Consider the following 18,670-nt stretch of genomic DNA (forward strand, 5'->3'; position numbering starts at 1 on the left):
AAGTTGCACGTACGATGTGTGATCACGGTAAGGAAGGAACATGTCACCCGGTGCTACTATGAGACTCATTGATGTGTTTTAAAAGCTTGTGGACTATAATTATATTAAACTAATATCCAGTCTATTTTGGCACCTTTCACTTTTGGGTTGCATTAAGGTGTCAACATAATTGTATTGCACATTATCTGACAGTATGACATATTGAGAATCAGGTCTTTGTTGAGTCGACATTTTGTTTACAGTCCGAGAAATAAGCAAACTACACTGTCCATGTTTTTATGGCTGCAACATTCCATGAATTGGAAATACTCCCCATTCCTCCAAAACACAGCCTGGCATATTTGGCCCTGTTGTGATCACTTCTGGAATAAAACATAGTAAATAATGAAATAGCCAGACATTTTGATATGAAAACGGCCACATTTACACAGTAGAAACGATCTATAATCGGCAACAACCAAATATCATCACCATCATCTGCCTTCGGAAATGTCTACACGGAGGATAGATGATATCTGGTGGCTGTTTCCTCGTGACGAATCAGGGAGACGTCCTCTGGGACTGAGTGTTGGCAAGGTCGCGCTGCTGTTTGTGTATGCTCCACTGGTCAGCCACACAAGGTAATTTGAGTGACTGTTTTGCTGTGTGTGAAAACAGTGGAGGTAGGCTATATTTGCTTTGGGTGATTGCATTTCTTGACTGATGTGCTCCGTTTGAAGGTTTGCTGCCGTGTGTGTGCAATTTCCTGGATGCATTTGCGTGTGTGCCTATATACTATATCTATCCTTGAGCGATATGTGCATGTCACTGAAAGACAGAAAGGTAGCTTTAAAGGGTGAGTGTAATAAAGTGAAAGTGGGGGCTGGCCTGTGGCATCGCACAGACTGTCCGTACTGAAGAAAGGTGTTAGCATCATTACTCCCTGGTGGCCCGTATACAGGCAGTCAGAACAAGGTATTTAAATTGCTAATCCTACCCTTTAGTACCCTTTACCATATGCAGCCTGTATTCCCATGTAGTCGGACCATTTAGCATATATCTCATTGACTTGAACAGAGAGTAGGTGTCAGCCGGCATTAGCACTCGGGCGCTGATAGAGCCGCAGCACTCAGCGAATGCCTCGTGGCGGCTCCCTCTGCTCTGTAATGGACAGACTGAGATCACCTCCCAGCTGTTCGTCATAGCTCATTCTAATGGTGTGTTTACTACGTGAAACCTCTGCTGGCAGCTTATGGTGACTCTCAGGACAGCGTTTAAACACGAAGGGGCGTTGTTAAATAAAAAGACGATCCCGTCACTTGTTTACGAAGTACCTCTTTTGAATCCACAAAACAAATGCCACAGGTAGTGAATCAGGGTAGACACAAATGAACGACAGAAAGCACACCACAGACAATATATGTGTTCCAGGCTTGATCCGGACGAGGCAAGGCGAAACAGAACTTACTGTTCATGACAAATAACGACATACAATGATCCACCCAAGACTAACAGCAATGTAAATATATAATTGAATACAAGCTTAAAATAAAAGGGGATAATGTGCAGGTGTACAGGAAGTCAGGTGACTGCAGGGCCAAAGGGGAGCCGGTGAAACTAAGGCGAAATTCCAAACCGACCCCTACACCCACCCACTTCAGCTCAGTTGGCGTGTTTGCCGCCACATCAAGTGCCGCTCCAAACCCTCCATCGGCCCTGACTTAACCACCTACACTACCTGACCATGTGCAACGCTGCTTGTGTATGTTATTGTGGAAATAACCAGATTAGATAACAATATATTCCCTTGTCAACACGGCACATTCAATATCTCGCATCAGCCCCAGTGACAGTAGCGTGGCTGTCTGCTGGGATCCAGGTCGGGGAATGTCTGGAGTGTGAAGCTTGGGTTGGTTCTCCTCTTTTCTCTCTTCAGGCCTTTGTTTTTGGCCGTGTTTACTGTTCTGGATGTCGTGTAGAGGAGAGAGGCCCCTAAGCTGGGTGTTAAAACGTGTTCTTACCAACTTTCCTAATGACACCGTGTTTATGCGCTATTTCACACATAAATGCAGCGACTGCCTGTACAGACATCTTTAATCTGCCCATTGTGAACCGGGTGGGCAGCCACAGTCTGCTCCTCTACCCTGCTGCTGGCTCAGGAGGCGGTTCTCCAACCTTCTAAAGGATAATGCTTAAGTTATTATCCATTCTTCTTATTTTGAAGAAATCCTTTGAAAGGACCAAAACCAACAACATTCAATATGTTAGTGAACGACTCCACTTTTTGTAGTTATTGCTACATCGCGGTCGCATCTTTTCACCTAAAAGATGCGACCCTAAGCTAAAGGTGGCTATTTTTGCCGCGATGACATTTAGTAGAAACCGAGAAACTTGAAGCAAATTATTATGAGACGTAGAAGCTTTAGACATTCATCAGTAGTGTATGTACTGACGTATTTTGTGCTGGGGAACGAAAAATGAATATCTCGCTCAGCTTTTGTTAACCACCGTTTTTCACGGTAGCAACATCTGTAACTCCAAGGCGAGGGAACTGCAAGTTCAACTCATTTCAGGGTTTAACGACTCATACCTGCACCACTTTATCGAAGGACATGGTCTGAGTCCAAATAAACTACAGTGTGTTCATGGTAACGAATTGTCCCACAATCTGTAATCTGCCCAGTGTGCAGGGTGTGCAGCCACAGTGCTCCTCTGCCCTGCTGAAGTCTCAGGACAACAGTCTCACGGCATTTCGTGTTAAAGCTTTTATTTAATCGTTCTGTGTGACACGGGAAAAATGCGAAAATCGTGTTGGTGAACACGAATCAATAGATTAAATATATTTCGTGACTATAACACGAAATGCCGTGAGACTGGGTTGCTCTGGAGGCCATGCATTATGCAGCATCCTCCTCTCTCCCTGATGAGTATCAATCTTCATTTAGCTTCATTAAGCTGCATTAATCAAACAGTGTTAGGGGGAAGTGTGTGTGCTGCGTGTCAGCAGGCTGCGGTCCCTCCGGGCGCCTCGCCTCATAAACAGGAAGCCGGGAGAGCATTTCGGGGAAATAGGAGATCTCCAACGCTGTGACCTGCGGCGACTTCCCCCATGTCAAACCTTAACCCACAGCCCCCCATCACGTTGCCACCTCCCAGGCACACTCTGGGGTGTGTGTGAGAGAGAATGAAAGGATATTAGACAGAGAGCTCACACTTAATGAAGACGCATACATCAATTCTTAACAACCCGAGTGCAGTACCTGTTTGGGATGTGCTGCTGACACGACACATCATGAGTGATAAAGCTCCGTTAAGTGTGTATGACCCAGGTTTGATGGACACAACATCAATCAGTCTGAAATCACATGTGACAGCAGACCAGTGAGGAGAATTCACAATTATGACCGAAAAAAGGAGGCTTAAGAAAAGTGACATTACTGATGCATGTGAACAAATCATTTCTTTTGAATGCAAACAGCACAAAACATTACATATCTGAACATTATAAAACAGTCTTAATGAAAAATGCAGATATTATTTTATTTATGTAAATATTCTTAATGTCACCTGCAATAATGTATGTATGATTTAAACTATAGTTACTGTTCATTTAAAGTTATTACTATTTTCTAATATACAATCCAATAGATTCATATTTATAATCTTTGATAACCCTTATTAAAGGCAAACTCCAACACACTCTCACTCCCTAAGCGTCCAATAGCGACGTTTGGTCAGTGTCCGTGGCGTCCAATTGTGATGCTCCTAGGCTCCTTCAGCGTCATAAAGGGACGCAAATAGCTTTCAACTGATTGCAATGTATTCCCATCTGCGTCGGGATTTGACGCTCATGGAAGCACGGCATTCGTTTATGTCAGCTGCCCTTAAAGGCAATGTGAGCGTCCATTCCCATTGGATAACGGAGAATTTTACACCCGGAAGTAAGTACTCCTCTTACTGTTGATTGATTTTACAGTGATATCTGCACTACTCATCGACTAAAAAACACCAGATTATCCTTGTTAATTACACAACATTGATTGGTTTAAATTGTGTGCAATGCTTTTGTATTTTTCCCCTTCGATTCGGAGAAACAAATATGTTTTCTGAGTAAAGGATGGCAGAAGACACTACGCTACCCAGAATCCCCAGCTATCATTTGGCCTACACCATGTGCTCTGTTTGACAAACCCCGTTTTTTTCACCATTCATTCCGATGGCTGGCGTCTATGTCACGTGATCTTCAAATTTCTCCCTGCAGAAAAAGAAAACATGGCCGAAATTCGTTTTATTCTGGGTGTAAAATGCCTATTTTAAAGTTAGTTTGGCCATTAAAATGCGTTTTGATGTCATTTGATGCGAGAAATATGAGTTGTTATTTCAGATTATGTGTGCAGTGGATGTACATGATCTTTAGTTTGCTAGTTATTACGAAGATTACTTCAGGAAATCGCGACGTTTTCATTGTTACCAAGGTGGTTGCTAGGGACGCTGCTATCGATATTATTTCTGTTATGTTGTGTAACTGTTTAATGGTGTTATCTTTATTGCTACCCCCTTCCCCGTCAATGTATAGTGTTGGTCCACAGCCTAAACATATTAGTTTAACAAAATCCGCATCTAAAGATACGTTATTTCCCCCCTGTGCAATTCCAGGCTCACATCTCAGAGCACATCGTCATTAACAAATACCGGAAACAGACCAAAATAATAATAATACCTTATTCCGAGTGTGCTTGCTTTTCTCTTTGAAAGTCATCACATAACGGCATTGTAATACACGGTTCGGCTGCATTACATATTACATATCTGCCGTAGTTCTGTATTTATAGAGCCCTGATGAGAAGACAAACATGAGGAACTGATAACGTGACGTGGATCATAAATATATCAGCCATTAAACAAAATCTTACATTTCTTTTCACACAATACGTCTCCTTGCAGTATCAACACTAATTCGGCTCACTTTTATATTTGACCCGTTCAAATCCAGTTTTGGACAGTCTGCCGTGGTTCCATCCCATTTCAAGTGCTGTTCGAGAATCGACTTAACCCTCGGAGCACACTCTCCAATCACAGAGCTTGAGGACTATCACGGGGTTTGTCAAGAGCACATGGTGTAGTCCAAACGATAGCTGGGGATTCTGGGTAGTGTAGTGTCTTCTGCCATCCTTTACTCCTGGGAATGGACGCTCACATTACCTTTAAGGGCAGCCGACATAAACGAATGCCGTGCTTCCATGAGCGTCAAATCCCGACGCAGATGGGAATACATTGCAATCAGTTGAAAGCTATTTGCGTCCCTTTATGACGCTGAAGGAGCCTAGGAGCGTCACAATTGGACGCCACAGACACTGACCAAACGTCGCTATTGGACGCTTAGGGAGTGAGAGTGTGTTGGATTCAGGGTGTGTTCTCTTTTTTTAAATGTTTTAAATAAAGCTTCTCCAGTAGTACATGCAGGGCTCTGTTCAGAGCTTTTTATGGGCTGAAGCTCTTATTCAGCATATTTGTATTCCACCTACACCACACTACACACAGCAGCTGCACACTTTGCCCTTTTCTCAATTGAGCAGGAAACTAGCCCGTTCTGCCCGACACTACATAATATACCTACATGTATTACAAGAGCATTAACGTAATAGTACTAAGTTGGACAGAAATCAAACGTGTCATATGTACCGCCCCGATTCCAAAACTCCTTATTCAGATTGCATCGGTAAGACGTATCCAGGCTTGGGAGAGTGACGTTAAAAAAGTAATCCGTTAAAATGACTAGTTACCTGTGAAAAAATGTGATCCAATCTAAGTTTCACACTAAAAGTAATGTCCTGATTACTTTGTTACTTTTGGATCACCTCAATGTCAAATGCAATGCCAAAAAACACAAGAGAAAATAAATATTGATAAGATGTTTTTTACATAAGAGTATTATGTAAGACAACTGAACAATGTAACTGTGTAGAAAAGATATTTAGTATAACAAATGTTTTTATAGGAAAACCTGCCTTTCATTAATTATATTAACACCATTTAAAAAAGCAGAAATCTGAGCTGACAGAAAAGTCTCCATTTTAGTTTAATACACACAGTTAAGCTGTATACAGTATGAACATATAGGTTCACCTGCTGAATTAAAAGAAGTGAAAACCATAAAGCAGATTCAGGTAGAATCTGATCATGTAAGGGACGACAGTTACCTTTTTTTGTATCCTGATTACGTAATGGCATTACATGTATTCAGTTACTCGCCAAGCCTGGATTGATAGCACTATGAAGTTTAACATGATGGAGACTGGTTGCCAAATCTATTTATCAGACAGAATATAAAACACTCCAAAATCCTCAGGATATATGTGTTTGAAATATGTATTTGCTTTTCTTTGCGATTGTTCCCGGTGTTAGCATGCAAATCAAACCTTTGGATGTTTTACAAAGAGCAGCACTAGGTGGGCTAAAAATACACATGTTCAGAGTGTAAGACATCGCAGCACATTTGATTTAAAGTGTTTCCTTCATTGAGAGACAATGCATCAGGGATCTGTGTGCTATTACTCCGCTTTGATCTGGCAGATAACATCTATGTGTCTTATTCTGGATTCAGAGCGGCCTGTCACTTCGCTCCACTCTTCCTCCACTGGAGGATTAAGTGGCTGCTTTATAAGCACACGCAGCTCATACATTAACATATTCTGTTAAGCACTGAGGAGGAGAACAGCACATCTCTCCATCCATCAGCCATGAGAAAACCACTAGATGTCCACGCATAGTGTCTTTGATGACACTTTAAGTACACCTTCGTTATTACCACAGGGGGTCCACGAGGTCTTAAAAAGTTATTAAAAGTTGATAAATCAATTTAGCGAAAATGAAGGCTATTAAAAAGTATTAAACGGCATTTTCCAAGGTATTACATTTTGTAGCTTGTTTTCAATAAGTATACATTGTCCAAAGAGGTTGTATTCCACAGTCTGCCTGAATGTAGTCATGGCGTAGGTGTGTAGTGTGATTCTGTGTAGTTTATTGATGGCATCCCGTTGGGTTTGACGTCATCTGAACAGGACATCGCGCGCTCACTGCTTGATGGCGCGTGAAGGCCCGTTTACGCCGGTTGTTAAGCAACATCGTTATGGGGAAATGCAAGTCTGCGTCAAAATGGTTGGAAGATAAGGAGGAAGGACAATCAATACTGTATAGTAAATGTGAGGTAAATTGTGTCGCCAAGGTAACCGGTTAGAACTCGAAGTGTCAAAGAGGTCTTAAAATGTATGGAAAGGGTCATAAAAAAGGTCTTAAAAGGTATTACATTTGACTTCAGGATTCCTGCATATACCCTGTACCAAGCAATGGGTTAGGGGTTAGGGTTATCATATTTATATAACAAATATCTTGCATGTTTATACAATCTATTTTAATTTATTTTATCTTTATTGGAGATAATACTTTAATTCTTTATGTTTATATAATATATTTTATTAATTTCTTCGAGTTTATATTTTAAAATGGAACATGGAAAACTAATTGCCCCCTGGGATTAGTGTATTATTTCTGATTCTGATTCACACATAAGCTAAGTGTCCTTATTTTACATGTCTTTGTCCTTATGTGAGCACATATGATGATAATAAATTCCCATCACGACTACGAGGTTAAAATAAGTGAAATTAGATTCTGAGCCATAACGACTTTCCTTCATGTAACATTTAAACAACTACATTTGTGTTTGAGTATGAAAACTGTGTGTTTTATCTTCAAATAAGCCAAATGCTCTCTTGCTCTGTCGGAGAGGATCCATGAATAAGTCAGCATCAGGATGAAGTGGTCACATGAGCTGCAGGTAATACCTCTGCCAATTTAGCAGAAGATAAAGAGAGATTCAGATCTTCCCACTGACATTCAATCTAGGAAGCCTAAGAAGTCCTCTTTAGAGCTTTCCTGTAGAATATCCAGTACTATTTTCCTGTCTATGAGTTCCAAGTCCTCAGCACTAGGGTAGAAGAGTTTATGGTTGCAGACATGCATTGATCTCACATCTTGGCCTGCATCCTCCAAAACGACCTGGTAATTTAGGGGTCCAAGTTGTTTAACTACCCGGTAGGGACCTTTCCACATTTGGCGAGCTTTGCTGTGAATTTGTCCTTCACACTTGACTGAGGGAAATTCCTCATCCAGACCCTTGGTTTGGGTTTGAATCCCACAGTACTCAACCCACCGGGTAAAGTAGTCCACCACAACCAACAGGTATTCGTGTCTCTCAAGACTTCTTGGTAGGGTGCCCATAATGTCAATACTTAGCATCTCATTAGGTGATTCGTTGGTGCAGGATAGGATCTTATTGCTTGGACTTTGTCAGGATCCACGCTGATTCCTTTTCAGGGACAATACGACCAAGATACCTTATTTCTTTCGGAGGGACGGAGGGATTGGGTTTGGAAGACTTGGTCATCGAATGTCTGGCTAAAACTCTGCATCCTGGTACAAAAGTATGCTATGATCGGTTCTTCATAACCATAACAGCTGTGGATCAAATGCTGGAGAAGCAGGTATACCTGACTGGTACAGTAATGAAGACCCACATCACTGAAGCACTGTCAAAGCTACCAGATGACAAAACCATGAAACAGCAAGGAAGAGGTGCCTCAGCATCAGTTGCCAGGGGAGATGGTGTGGTGAAGTGGTATGACAATTAACCAATTTGGATTATTTCCTCTGTTCAAGATGAACAGCCAGAAGATACCTGCCAGCGATTGTCCAAGAGTGACAAACAATATGTGACTGTCACACGACCAAGTATTGTGCACAAGTACAACTCCAAGATGGGTGGGGTTGACTTGGTAGACAGGATGATGAGTTACTACCGAATGAGCGTTCGAACCAAGAACTGGACAATTCGGATGCTGATGCATTTCACTGACCTCACTTTAGTCAACAGCTGGCTACTGTATCGCCAATACAACACTGAACGTGGTACACCAAGAAAGGACGTAATGTAGTTCCTCGAGTTTTGCCTGACAGTGTCTCAGACATACTTGGCCAAGCGTAACACTGATGTTGAACATGTACAGGAAGAGAATGCACACCTTTCGCTAAAAGGCAAACAACATCAGGTCACTACCCGTGTCTCAGTCCGAAAAACCTTAAAAACCCAGTGCGTTGCAGAAAAAAGACTGCTCTGGAAAATCCTGCATGGTGTGTGACATGTAATGTGTTCTTACGCTTGAACAGTGAACGCAACTGTAATAAAAGTAAAAGTAATTCAAATGTGTAAATATATATGTTATAGCAATGGAAACATGACACAAGACTCACATTCACATCAACCTACTACTCTGGTTATGATGCCACTGGCAGTGATATCAAAGTGAGACGGCAACACTCTTTACCTTGTTGACTTGAATTTGAGGTTAACAGTTTTGGTATGCAGCATTTCTCACAGGCCAATAGGTTTGACTTTTCAGGCATTGAAATACAAGTGGTGTACTTTGTGATACACTGGTGACTTTATTGTGTTACAGTTACAGTAAATTAAGCCCATTGTCCAGATATGAGGACATTATTTTTTTTTTAAAACGACTTCCTGTTCAGAGTCGATGCTTAGGTTTTATACTTATTAGGTCCTACTAATCCCAAATAGTCATGAAACGTTAACATTGCATACCAAACAAGTATGTGTGTAGGAAAGTAGAAACACATATGAAGACGATGGCAGAAACCAACAGTACAGGATTACAAAGTTGGAAAGAGTGTGTAAAGACGTTTTTACATTTGTAACGTTTGTTAGAAACGAGAACAAAATGGAAGTACTGTTAAAAAAAAAGACAAAGTAAAATTACAAAGGAGAACAAGTCCATACTCAACGCACAGCTCTGAAGTTTAAAAACCTAGGATTATAGAATGTATCATAATGAATGTGTTTTATCTTTGGCTTAATTGTTCTAGTTTAGCTGAACATTGTTGATCTTGTTGACACATGTTCTAGCCATGGACAACATCCTGTCATCCCAGGTTTGCTTTTTGGCACTGGCGGTGGGGACAGGACAGGACAGGATGTTGGAGAAAGTTAGCTGGAGCAATGGAACAGTGAGGTGGGAGCTGTTCTGATGATGGAGGCTTTATTTGTAGAGAAGCACTTTGAACTGAACCCATTGAGAGACAAGGAAGCGGGACGGATGCACTTGAGTTCATTAAGGACCTCGGAGGATGGAGCGTCAAGAATGCCACTTCAGTAGTTGAGTCCGGATGTGATGATGCATTCATCAGAGTAGAAAAAAGGGTTGGAATTGATTTATTCAAGAATCATGTTGAGGTTTTTATTTAAATGAAACCAGAGGATTGGAATGATCATGTGACTTAGTGACTAGACTAACAGATCAGTTATTTGAACAGAGCACAGAGGCTGTATTTATCGGGCCCTGAAGTATCACAGCCGAGGGCCAGCCGTGTAATGCCATCTGCTTCTCTGTATGAAAATACAGCAGGATCTGACGATGTGCCTGTGTGTTTTACAACTCTAATATAAAAGCAATTTGCAAAGGCACAGCATTGCTCCATTTTCAACGCAGTGGGTCAGGAGGTACTAGACCCATTTCATGATGGTGTCAGTGCGTGTTATGACACTTTCCCAAAGCGTTTACGGCACAGTCCTGCCTGTACGACACCACGCTCCTGTTTTTCTTCTAGCCAGTCGTATCTCAATGGAGGTCTTTCAATCTGTTCTGATCGGGCAGAGCCAGCGCGGTCTCAAGGCCTCCAGCGTCTTTGTCGTAGCGAGTGATTCATGTGACGCACAGTGGCTTGTTGTTCCACTCCGGAGTTGAAGGAAAGGTATCTACTGATGGCAATGAATAACTTTAAACCAGAGTGCAATTCTCATTCAACATCACCATGGTGATCGATGCTTTTGAAGCATGCTGGGTGCTCGCTCTAAAATACATCGTCGGATAGCAGAAAACCCTGGGGCAGAGATGAAGGACAGGAGATGTTAAAGAGTGTGAACACGGCCTTGTGAATGCAGCCACACACATTGTCAACACGACCATTGTCACCGCTCAGGGTCTTTTGGGTCATCCACTACATAACACTGTGGAAAACCAGCTCTGCATACTAACTACCAATCACTGAGACAGTGGAACTAGCAGAGATGGTAAAAGTACACACATCATTCACTCCAGTAGAAGTACAGATACTCGTGTTTAGAAATAAAGTAGAAGTACTGACTAGACTTCTTTACTCAAGTAAAAGTAAAGAAGTATGGGCAGAACAAACTTATATTTACAATTGTCATACTGTCATCGTCATACATACTGTACACCGATCGCGTTTTTCGGTTGGAAAAGGCGCACAATGACTCACTGATTGATCACACCAAAAAATGTTTGGAAAATGATAGATGTAGAAAGTACAGGTATTTGTGTTAAAAATGTAAGGAATAAAAGTAGGAAGCTGCCAGAAAAATAAATAGTGGAGTGAAGTACTGATACCAGAAAAAAACCCACTAAGTACAACAACAAAGTATTTCACTACTTCCCACCTCCGGGAGCTAGCCAATTGATAATGTTTCCTGTTGTCATATAAACATATCTTCATCCACCGTGCTCCTGGGAGAGTTCATGCTAAGTGTTTGTGATAATAGGTGTATTAGTATTTTAAATCATTCGAGCCGCATTAACATTGTGATTACAGTGTATTGGCTGTACCGCAGGGAGGTTTCCTTTTTTTCTTCTTTTTAACGAGGCTTTATTTACCCTTCAGGGTTAATCAGGGATCTTGACATGTGACTGGCTTTGATCAGCAGAGCAGAGGAAGGTTCTGCAGAGCTTCACCTGAGTGGAGAGGCTGCTGGGAAAACAGAAGAGAAAGGGGGGGGGGGTGTCATTGAGCATTCTGCAGACAGGAGAGAAGATTTCAATGCTCGCTTTGAGGACATTAACTTATTAAGCCAAGGTAACAGCTCGCAGTGAAAACATTAGCGCAGATTAACCATGGCAACGGGTCCTAATCAAACAGCTATGCAGGGAGACTGAGTGGAGATATGAGCCCAAAGCAGTGCAAAAATGTTAGCGTTAATATTTTATAATGTTAAACACGAACAATGAAATATACTGGAATGCAGAATGGAATTTACTGAATGCTCACTCAACTATAATTCTATAATTGTTTATGTTGATTCAATATTTTGTAAAGCAGTTTGAAAAACACAAACAGTAATCAAATTAGAGTCAATGTACTTATTTAAACACATAAAGGGTATATTCAAATGGTAACCTTTTTACAAAGAACAAGTGTTATTTGTTCTCCTGTTATCTGCATTAAGGAACACTGTAAGACCTAAATGCATTAGAAATGCTTTAAAATGCATCATTCTTTACATATGTATGTCAGCCAAAAGCAAGGCAAGTCAAGAAACAAAGCTTAGCACGACACAGTCAATAGCTACAGTGTATGTTATCAAATGCTTTTATTGAATTCTTTATACAGTATATGTTCTAAAGTATTCTCTGAGAAAGGATTTAGTGATGGAGGCAGTGGAACCAGTCCCCCAAAGTGAGCAGACACAACAGTTGTACGTCATTGAGTCCAAGAAGATTCCATTCCCATGAAATAAATAAAGTTCACAAAATGCACGCTTGAGTAGCCATTTTAAATCATTAGGTTCACAAATGCACTAAAAGATTAATCTACTTTCCCTCACTATTTATTTGGCTAAGCCAAGACCGGAAGTGAAGGAACGGTTTGGAGGTGGGGCTTAAGGAAAAGTTCACGGTTGATCCGGGTAGTTTTTCTGTTCCTGTCAGTCTTTTTTAAGTTATGCCATCAAACAAGGCCCATGCCTCAGGTATCATCTCATCGCTTCAATGCGGTGCCAAAGTTGCTTGTTTCTTTTCTTTCTAGCCTTTCAATCCCTTGACATCCACACTTAGCCTTACGGCCCATCCACACAGCGGCTTTGGAAAAAGCTTGCCGGCGGGCGTGTCTGAAGCTCGACCAACAACCAATCACATGAATCTCCCGCCCCTGACACACAAGCAGCGGTTTGATTGGCTAGAGCTTGTACTGGCATATGATTTGATTGGCTGATGCTTCCACCGAAAGCTTCAGAAGCTTCAAAAGTTGAACATTGCTCAACTTTTGCAGCCTTCCGCTCTGCTTCCCACAATGCAGTTCGGCGAAAAGTGACGTCACCCCATTCAAAGTCAATGGGCAGAAGCTGTGTGGACGGGTCGTTAGCCTTGTGTGGCGGAGTTAAACTCATGTAATGCAGTCAGCTGTGTATTTAAAATATTGAAAAAGGTCTACCCAATCATGATCAAAGACCAGAACGGTCTGCTCAATGTGAAGCAAATATTATGAAGAAACAAATGCCTAACAGGCTGGATCTGTGTACAGCTACTGCACGCTAAAATGTTAACCATGTGCTATAGTAATTAAAACACACAGTAGACTGAGTCATTAAGGAAAACAGATTAATGACATTTGGTTTGTGTTATTATGCTTTAAAAATATGAAATACCTGCATTTGCTAAATGTATGCTTTTTACAGGTTCTTCCTTTCTGTATATGAGTAAATAAAATATGATACATATTGGTGGTCATGCAACAACAGTCTGTTAAAATTATGAATTAACCATCTGAGTCTGCTATTAGCTAGATCTCGAGCATTGCCACCAAAATGAGTCTGTAACGGCCCCTACACACGGCGGCGTGCGTTGCCGCTTGGCGGTGGGCGTGTCTTGAGCTTGGGGAGTCAACGCGAGCAACACGACCAACAACCAATCACATGAATGTCCCGCCCCGGACATACAAAGCATTCATGCTACATCCATGCTGGCTAAATATACTGTCTATGCTTGCTAGCTGTCCATTCAAACGAAGTACACTGGATATAAACTCCCCAAACAAGCGAAAACCTACCAGTTTCCCCCACTGTCTCTGCCACCTCCCCCCATGCCTGGCTCCTCCGGTTTGTATCCCTGTATGTAAAGAGGGACTGGTCATAGAGTACCGGGTGATTCCTTACCACCACGATAATTTTCTCCTCCTTTTGTTGACATATGGGAAATAACTGCGGTCTGGCTCTCCCAACATACACGCGGTTTGATTGGCTAGTGCTTGTACTGTCAGATTTACATACGAGGGATTTGATTGGCTGACGCCTCCGTCGAGGCGGCAAAAGTAGAACATTGCTCTACTTTTGCAGGGAGCACCGCGAGAGAAGCTACGCTTTGCTCCCACAATGCAGTTCGGCAAATCGTGACGTCACCCCATTCAAAGTGAATGGGCAGAAGCGTTGAAGCGGCAACGCACGCCGCCGTGTGTAGGGGCCGTAAGAAGCATAACTGTAGCAGTAGTTACATTGAGGTGCTGTTCAATAAAGAAGGCATTTATTGGATTTTCCTGAGTTTGAGTACTTGTGTTTAAAATATAAATAAAAGCATCACAGAGCAATACAGTATGTTCGCATTCAGCAGCTGAACCAACACCTATCATCCCCCAAGGTTGTGTATAGTCTGTGATCAATACACCAATATTATATCATTAGCCCACAAATGGTATATTCAATCTATCTAATTACATGTAAAAATATAACCTACATTTGACTGTATGATATTCCCGTTCCTTTATTTGAAACGTTCTATTTGTTTGACGTAACACGCATTGACTGTGAAAACAACATGTATTTTTGTATCCGACTGCTCTTGACCACTCAGTGTATCTCTCTTCCCTAAGAGCCAACACAAGAACCCATTGGAGAATCCCATAAGTCATAGGTATTACAAAATGAGAACAAAGCGTGGGTACAAAGAAAAACAAGAGGAGATTTGGTCTTATGTTTCTGAATCTTTCAAACACTAAGCATGGTGAGTTTAGGAAAGAACAACAGCTTATTATCTATATACTGTTATGGAAGTAAACAGTTGTTTCTCTCCACAACGCTGACCTTTCGTCCATATTGCTTCAGGGGGTAGTAAATAAGATAAGATATACTTTATTGATCCCAAATTGGAATTGTTTTCTTTACAGCAGCATGATAAAACAAGGCATTGCACATAATTTGAAAATAAAAAAATAAATACAAAAATGCTATATATCCAAGTTGACCGTGAAAACAAAAAAAGGTGGGACTGTCAGACAAACAAACACTATGACGGGCCAATTACAGGTAACACAATGTTAAAGCGCTGAACCCGTGTGTTTTGGTCCTTCAGGCTCTCCGTACCGAGATAAGATCACTATAGCCATCCTGCAGCTTCAGGAGGAGGGGAAGCTGCACATGATGAAGGAGAAGTGGTGGAGAGGAAACGGCTGTCCGGAGGAGGATAGCAAGGAGGCCAGCGCCCTGGGGGTGCAGAACATCGGGGGCATCTTCATCGTGCTGGCTGCCGGACTCGTCCTCTCCGTGTTCGTGGCCGTGGGCGAGTTCCTCTACAAGTCCAAACAGAACGCACAACTTGAGAAGGTAAGACATACTCCTGACTGTTCTTTGTTACTTACAACAATGATAGCAGAATTTCTTACTATAGTCACATATGCTATGAAATGCATTGTCTCATAGCAAATACATGCAAATGCTAACAAAATGAAACAAAATATATGCTAAATAATCACACTATAATTACATTGCTATATCATATGCAGCAAGATAAGGGTTGGTTTCTTTGCATTTATTCACTTAGGCCCAATGGCGACAACGAGATAAGAAACGTGAGGAATTCTGCTGTCACCATGGATCCAAGCTAGACTTTAACCACCATCTCAAATGACCTCAAGAAAAACTCCAGAAACTTGTGTTCTGTTGTTAACATGATCTAAAACTTCCCAAAACTATTGAACTGTTTTTATTTGTTGACACCCCCAAGGGAATGGGAACACTAAGAGCAGTTTAATAAAAGGAAGTTTGAAATGCTGGCAGTAATATCCAGTTGGATCACAGGCCCTTTGCTCTGCTGCATGACCCATGACCTCTACACACACACCCACTAACACCCCCCACCCCCCCCCACCGCTGCTGCTGTCCATCTCCATCTCCTGCTATCAATGATGCTCACTGTGCATATCTGGGGCTTTCAGCTCATCCACTAGAGCTCCCATCCTGCCACTGAGAATGTGCTGATAGAAACGCCGGCACCGTCAGAGAAATAATTGGGGCAAGTAGTGAACATACATAATGGGTGGAATAGTGGAATATGTACTTAGGTTGTCATACATGCTCTATTTCACATACTCACTTGTTGTAGGACAATAATCATAATATATATCTTAATCCAGACCTATTCAGCTGCCGATCATACACTGAAACGTTGACTTTAAATACATGTAATTTTCTCAACAAATGTCACATTAGGTTAGTTGAAAGCAATAATATTAAGTTGATCCCAACATTGTATATTTAAAATTAATATTATTGCTTTCAACTAACCGAATAGAGTTATGTGAAATCTGACACAATACATTCAGTTAAAGTCATGGTTTAAGTTTCTTAAAGTATTTAAACTGCTTCACTCATTTGAAGCCATGTCTTGTGTAGGCTAGATGCAGCTGATCAAATGGATTATAATACACACACGTTGTGTGAAATTAATCATTTTGTACATAACGTATGTCCTCAAACGTGACACTGTAAATGTATACTCATTTTTGTCACAATTGAAGGATATATATACTTAGACATTTTTATATGAGTGTTTTTTGCATTAGCAGATCAAATAGCAGCTATTTTATACTCGGCTGAAAGACTTATGGTGAAACAGTAGAAGCACTTTAGAAGCACATTCAAAGCTAACTGTTAGCATTAAGCTATGCCAATAAATAAAACAAATGTGACACTTTTATGTTTATTTGTTTGTATCATCATTGTTAGTCATTACTGTGGACAGAGCGGCGTCATGCCAACAATATACATGTATCATGTTTGGAGGTGGAGAAAGCCATGTCTTTTTTAGTGGAGACAAATAAGAAACAAACACAACAGAAGGAACTCTACGTTATTTTAGATTAAGAAAATGCACATTCTAAAAAAACATAATAAGGTAGTTAATATATTGCGTACTGAATTAATAGTTTTATAACTTTCTGCATAAGCACATGACTTATATATACAAGTTGTATACATTATGTTATATGCTGCTAACCAGTTTAAATACTGCACAACATATTAACTTAGTATATATAGTATATCTAGATCATTTTATACAACTTAATCAAAACATTTTTAGGAAGCTTTTTGTATATATTCTAATATAACTGTCAGAGGCGTGGACTGATTCTTAAGACATATCTAAATGTTATACAATATTTAAAGGGAGATTACCCAAAGAATAGTTATCCGATAGTTTAAATAGACATGTTGTTCTGTCTCTCTAGAAAAAAGAAGCATTCATTATATTCTGTGGAGCTCCACGCCACTTATCCTGGAGAGTCCAGAAACAGCCTCCTCTTGCATCTGATGCATTGACTGTACAGAGTTCAGCGTGGCCCACTCACCCTGTATCGATTGAACAGACGCCTCTGGCGTGTCATTATGAACAGTGAAAACACTCAGATATGCTAACATGTAATAAAACATACATATCGTTTAAATACTGTGAAGGCCATGGCCCCAGGCTTACTCATGTTACCTGCTTATGGGTCTATGAGATCATTCTATTACCATCATTAAAAAGTGACCGTAAAAAGGCATTTCTTGAAGAAAATACATCTAAAACATCTCAGATGATGATTGTATTTGTGTAAGTGTTTCCCTCTACACAGTTGTGCAAAATAAGATACGTAAAAAAATGTGTATATTGATTAGGGATGCTCCGATCGCTCGGTCACCGGTCGTGATCGGCCGATACTCACTCTCTACCGATCGATCGGTGCTCTCTAAACATGCCGATCGCGAGAGCCGATCGCACGACGTAAAATACATGACACTTTTCTCTGTGCGCGGCAAAACAAGCTCGCCAACATGGCTTCACCGGTCTGGCAGTATTTCAAGGTGTCCGAAAAAGACAGTAAAATAGCGGAATGCAACGTGAAGCAGAAATCCTGCAGCTCCGCCCGCTGAGACGGACCGCTGAGACGGACCGCTGAGCGGAGCGACACACACAAGAGTTAGACCTAGCACACTTAGCTATTGGATCTACCTCTGGAACTAGCTAAACTAGTCATTATAAATACATTTATTCTTCACTGTCGGGTCACTCATTACTGGATCAGTGAGCTGCATGAGATGCTGACAGGCTGGCAGGAAAGAGAGAGAGGGGGAGGGAGAGAGGGGGAGAGAGGGAGAGAGAGGGGGAGAGAGGAAAAGAGAACGCTTCTGCTCATCTCTCCCGTGTTATTCTCCAAAGTCAATGTAAACTTGAATAATGTACATCATTTGAATGTAATAATTAAGTTGATTGTTGTTTGTGGAAGCTCCAGTGAATGAGCATTAACTGAGTTTTAAACATCACTTTAAATGGAAGATTGAAATTATGTTTAAATCTTGCATTTAGGCCACGCCCACTCGATCGGATCGGCGATCGGTATCGGCCGATACTGATTCCGGCGATCGGCCCCGCAATTGGCGATCGGAGCATCCCATTTAAATCTATTCAAATATTGGATAAATATGTTTTCTTAATGGAAAAAAACGATTTACACATGTGCTATAAGTCTTAAACATGGATTACTGTTAATAAAAGTAAAACTCTACGTTTTAACTGCA

The 18,670-nt window shown here is 41.1% G+C and overlaps 1 protein-coding gene across 5 annotated transcripts in view; it reads left to right on the plus strand.

Moving 5' to 3' along the window:
• grik2 (glutamate receptor, ionotropic, kainate 2) overlaps nt 1-18,670 on the plus strand; it is a 309,207-nt gene that overhangs the window by 271,700 nt on the left and 18,837 nt on the right. For 3 of the 5 annotated variants that reach the window (XR_011644593.1, XM_034101861.2, XM_071205800.1), the window contains 2 exons: nt 15,186-15,436; nt 15,654-15,681. Coding sequence is in view for 4 of the 5 variants with exons in the window: in XM_034101861.2 (XP_033957752.1) it covers nt 15,186-15,436; nt 15,654-15,681 (279 nt within the window). In the remaining variant the exon portion in view is untranslated. Of the gene's footprint in view, nt 1-15,185; nt 15,437-15,653; nt 16,751-18,670 lie in introns of those variants that run through there. The other 2 variants (XM_034101863.1, XM_034101862.1) reach the window with 2 other exon arrangements.

This window comes from Pseudochaenichthys georgianus, chromosome 16 (assembly GCF_902827115.2).
Source record: "Pseudochaenichthys georgianus chromosome 16, fPseGeo1.2, whole genome shotgun sequence".
Taxonomy (NCBI): Eukaryota; Metazoa; Chordata; class Actinopteri; order Perciformes; family Channichthyidae; genus Pseudochaenichthys; species Pseudochaenichthys georgianus.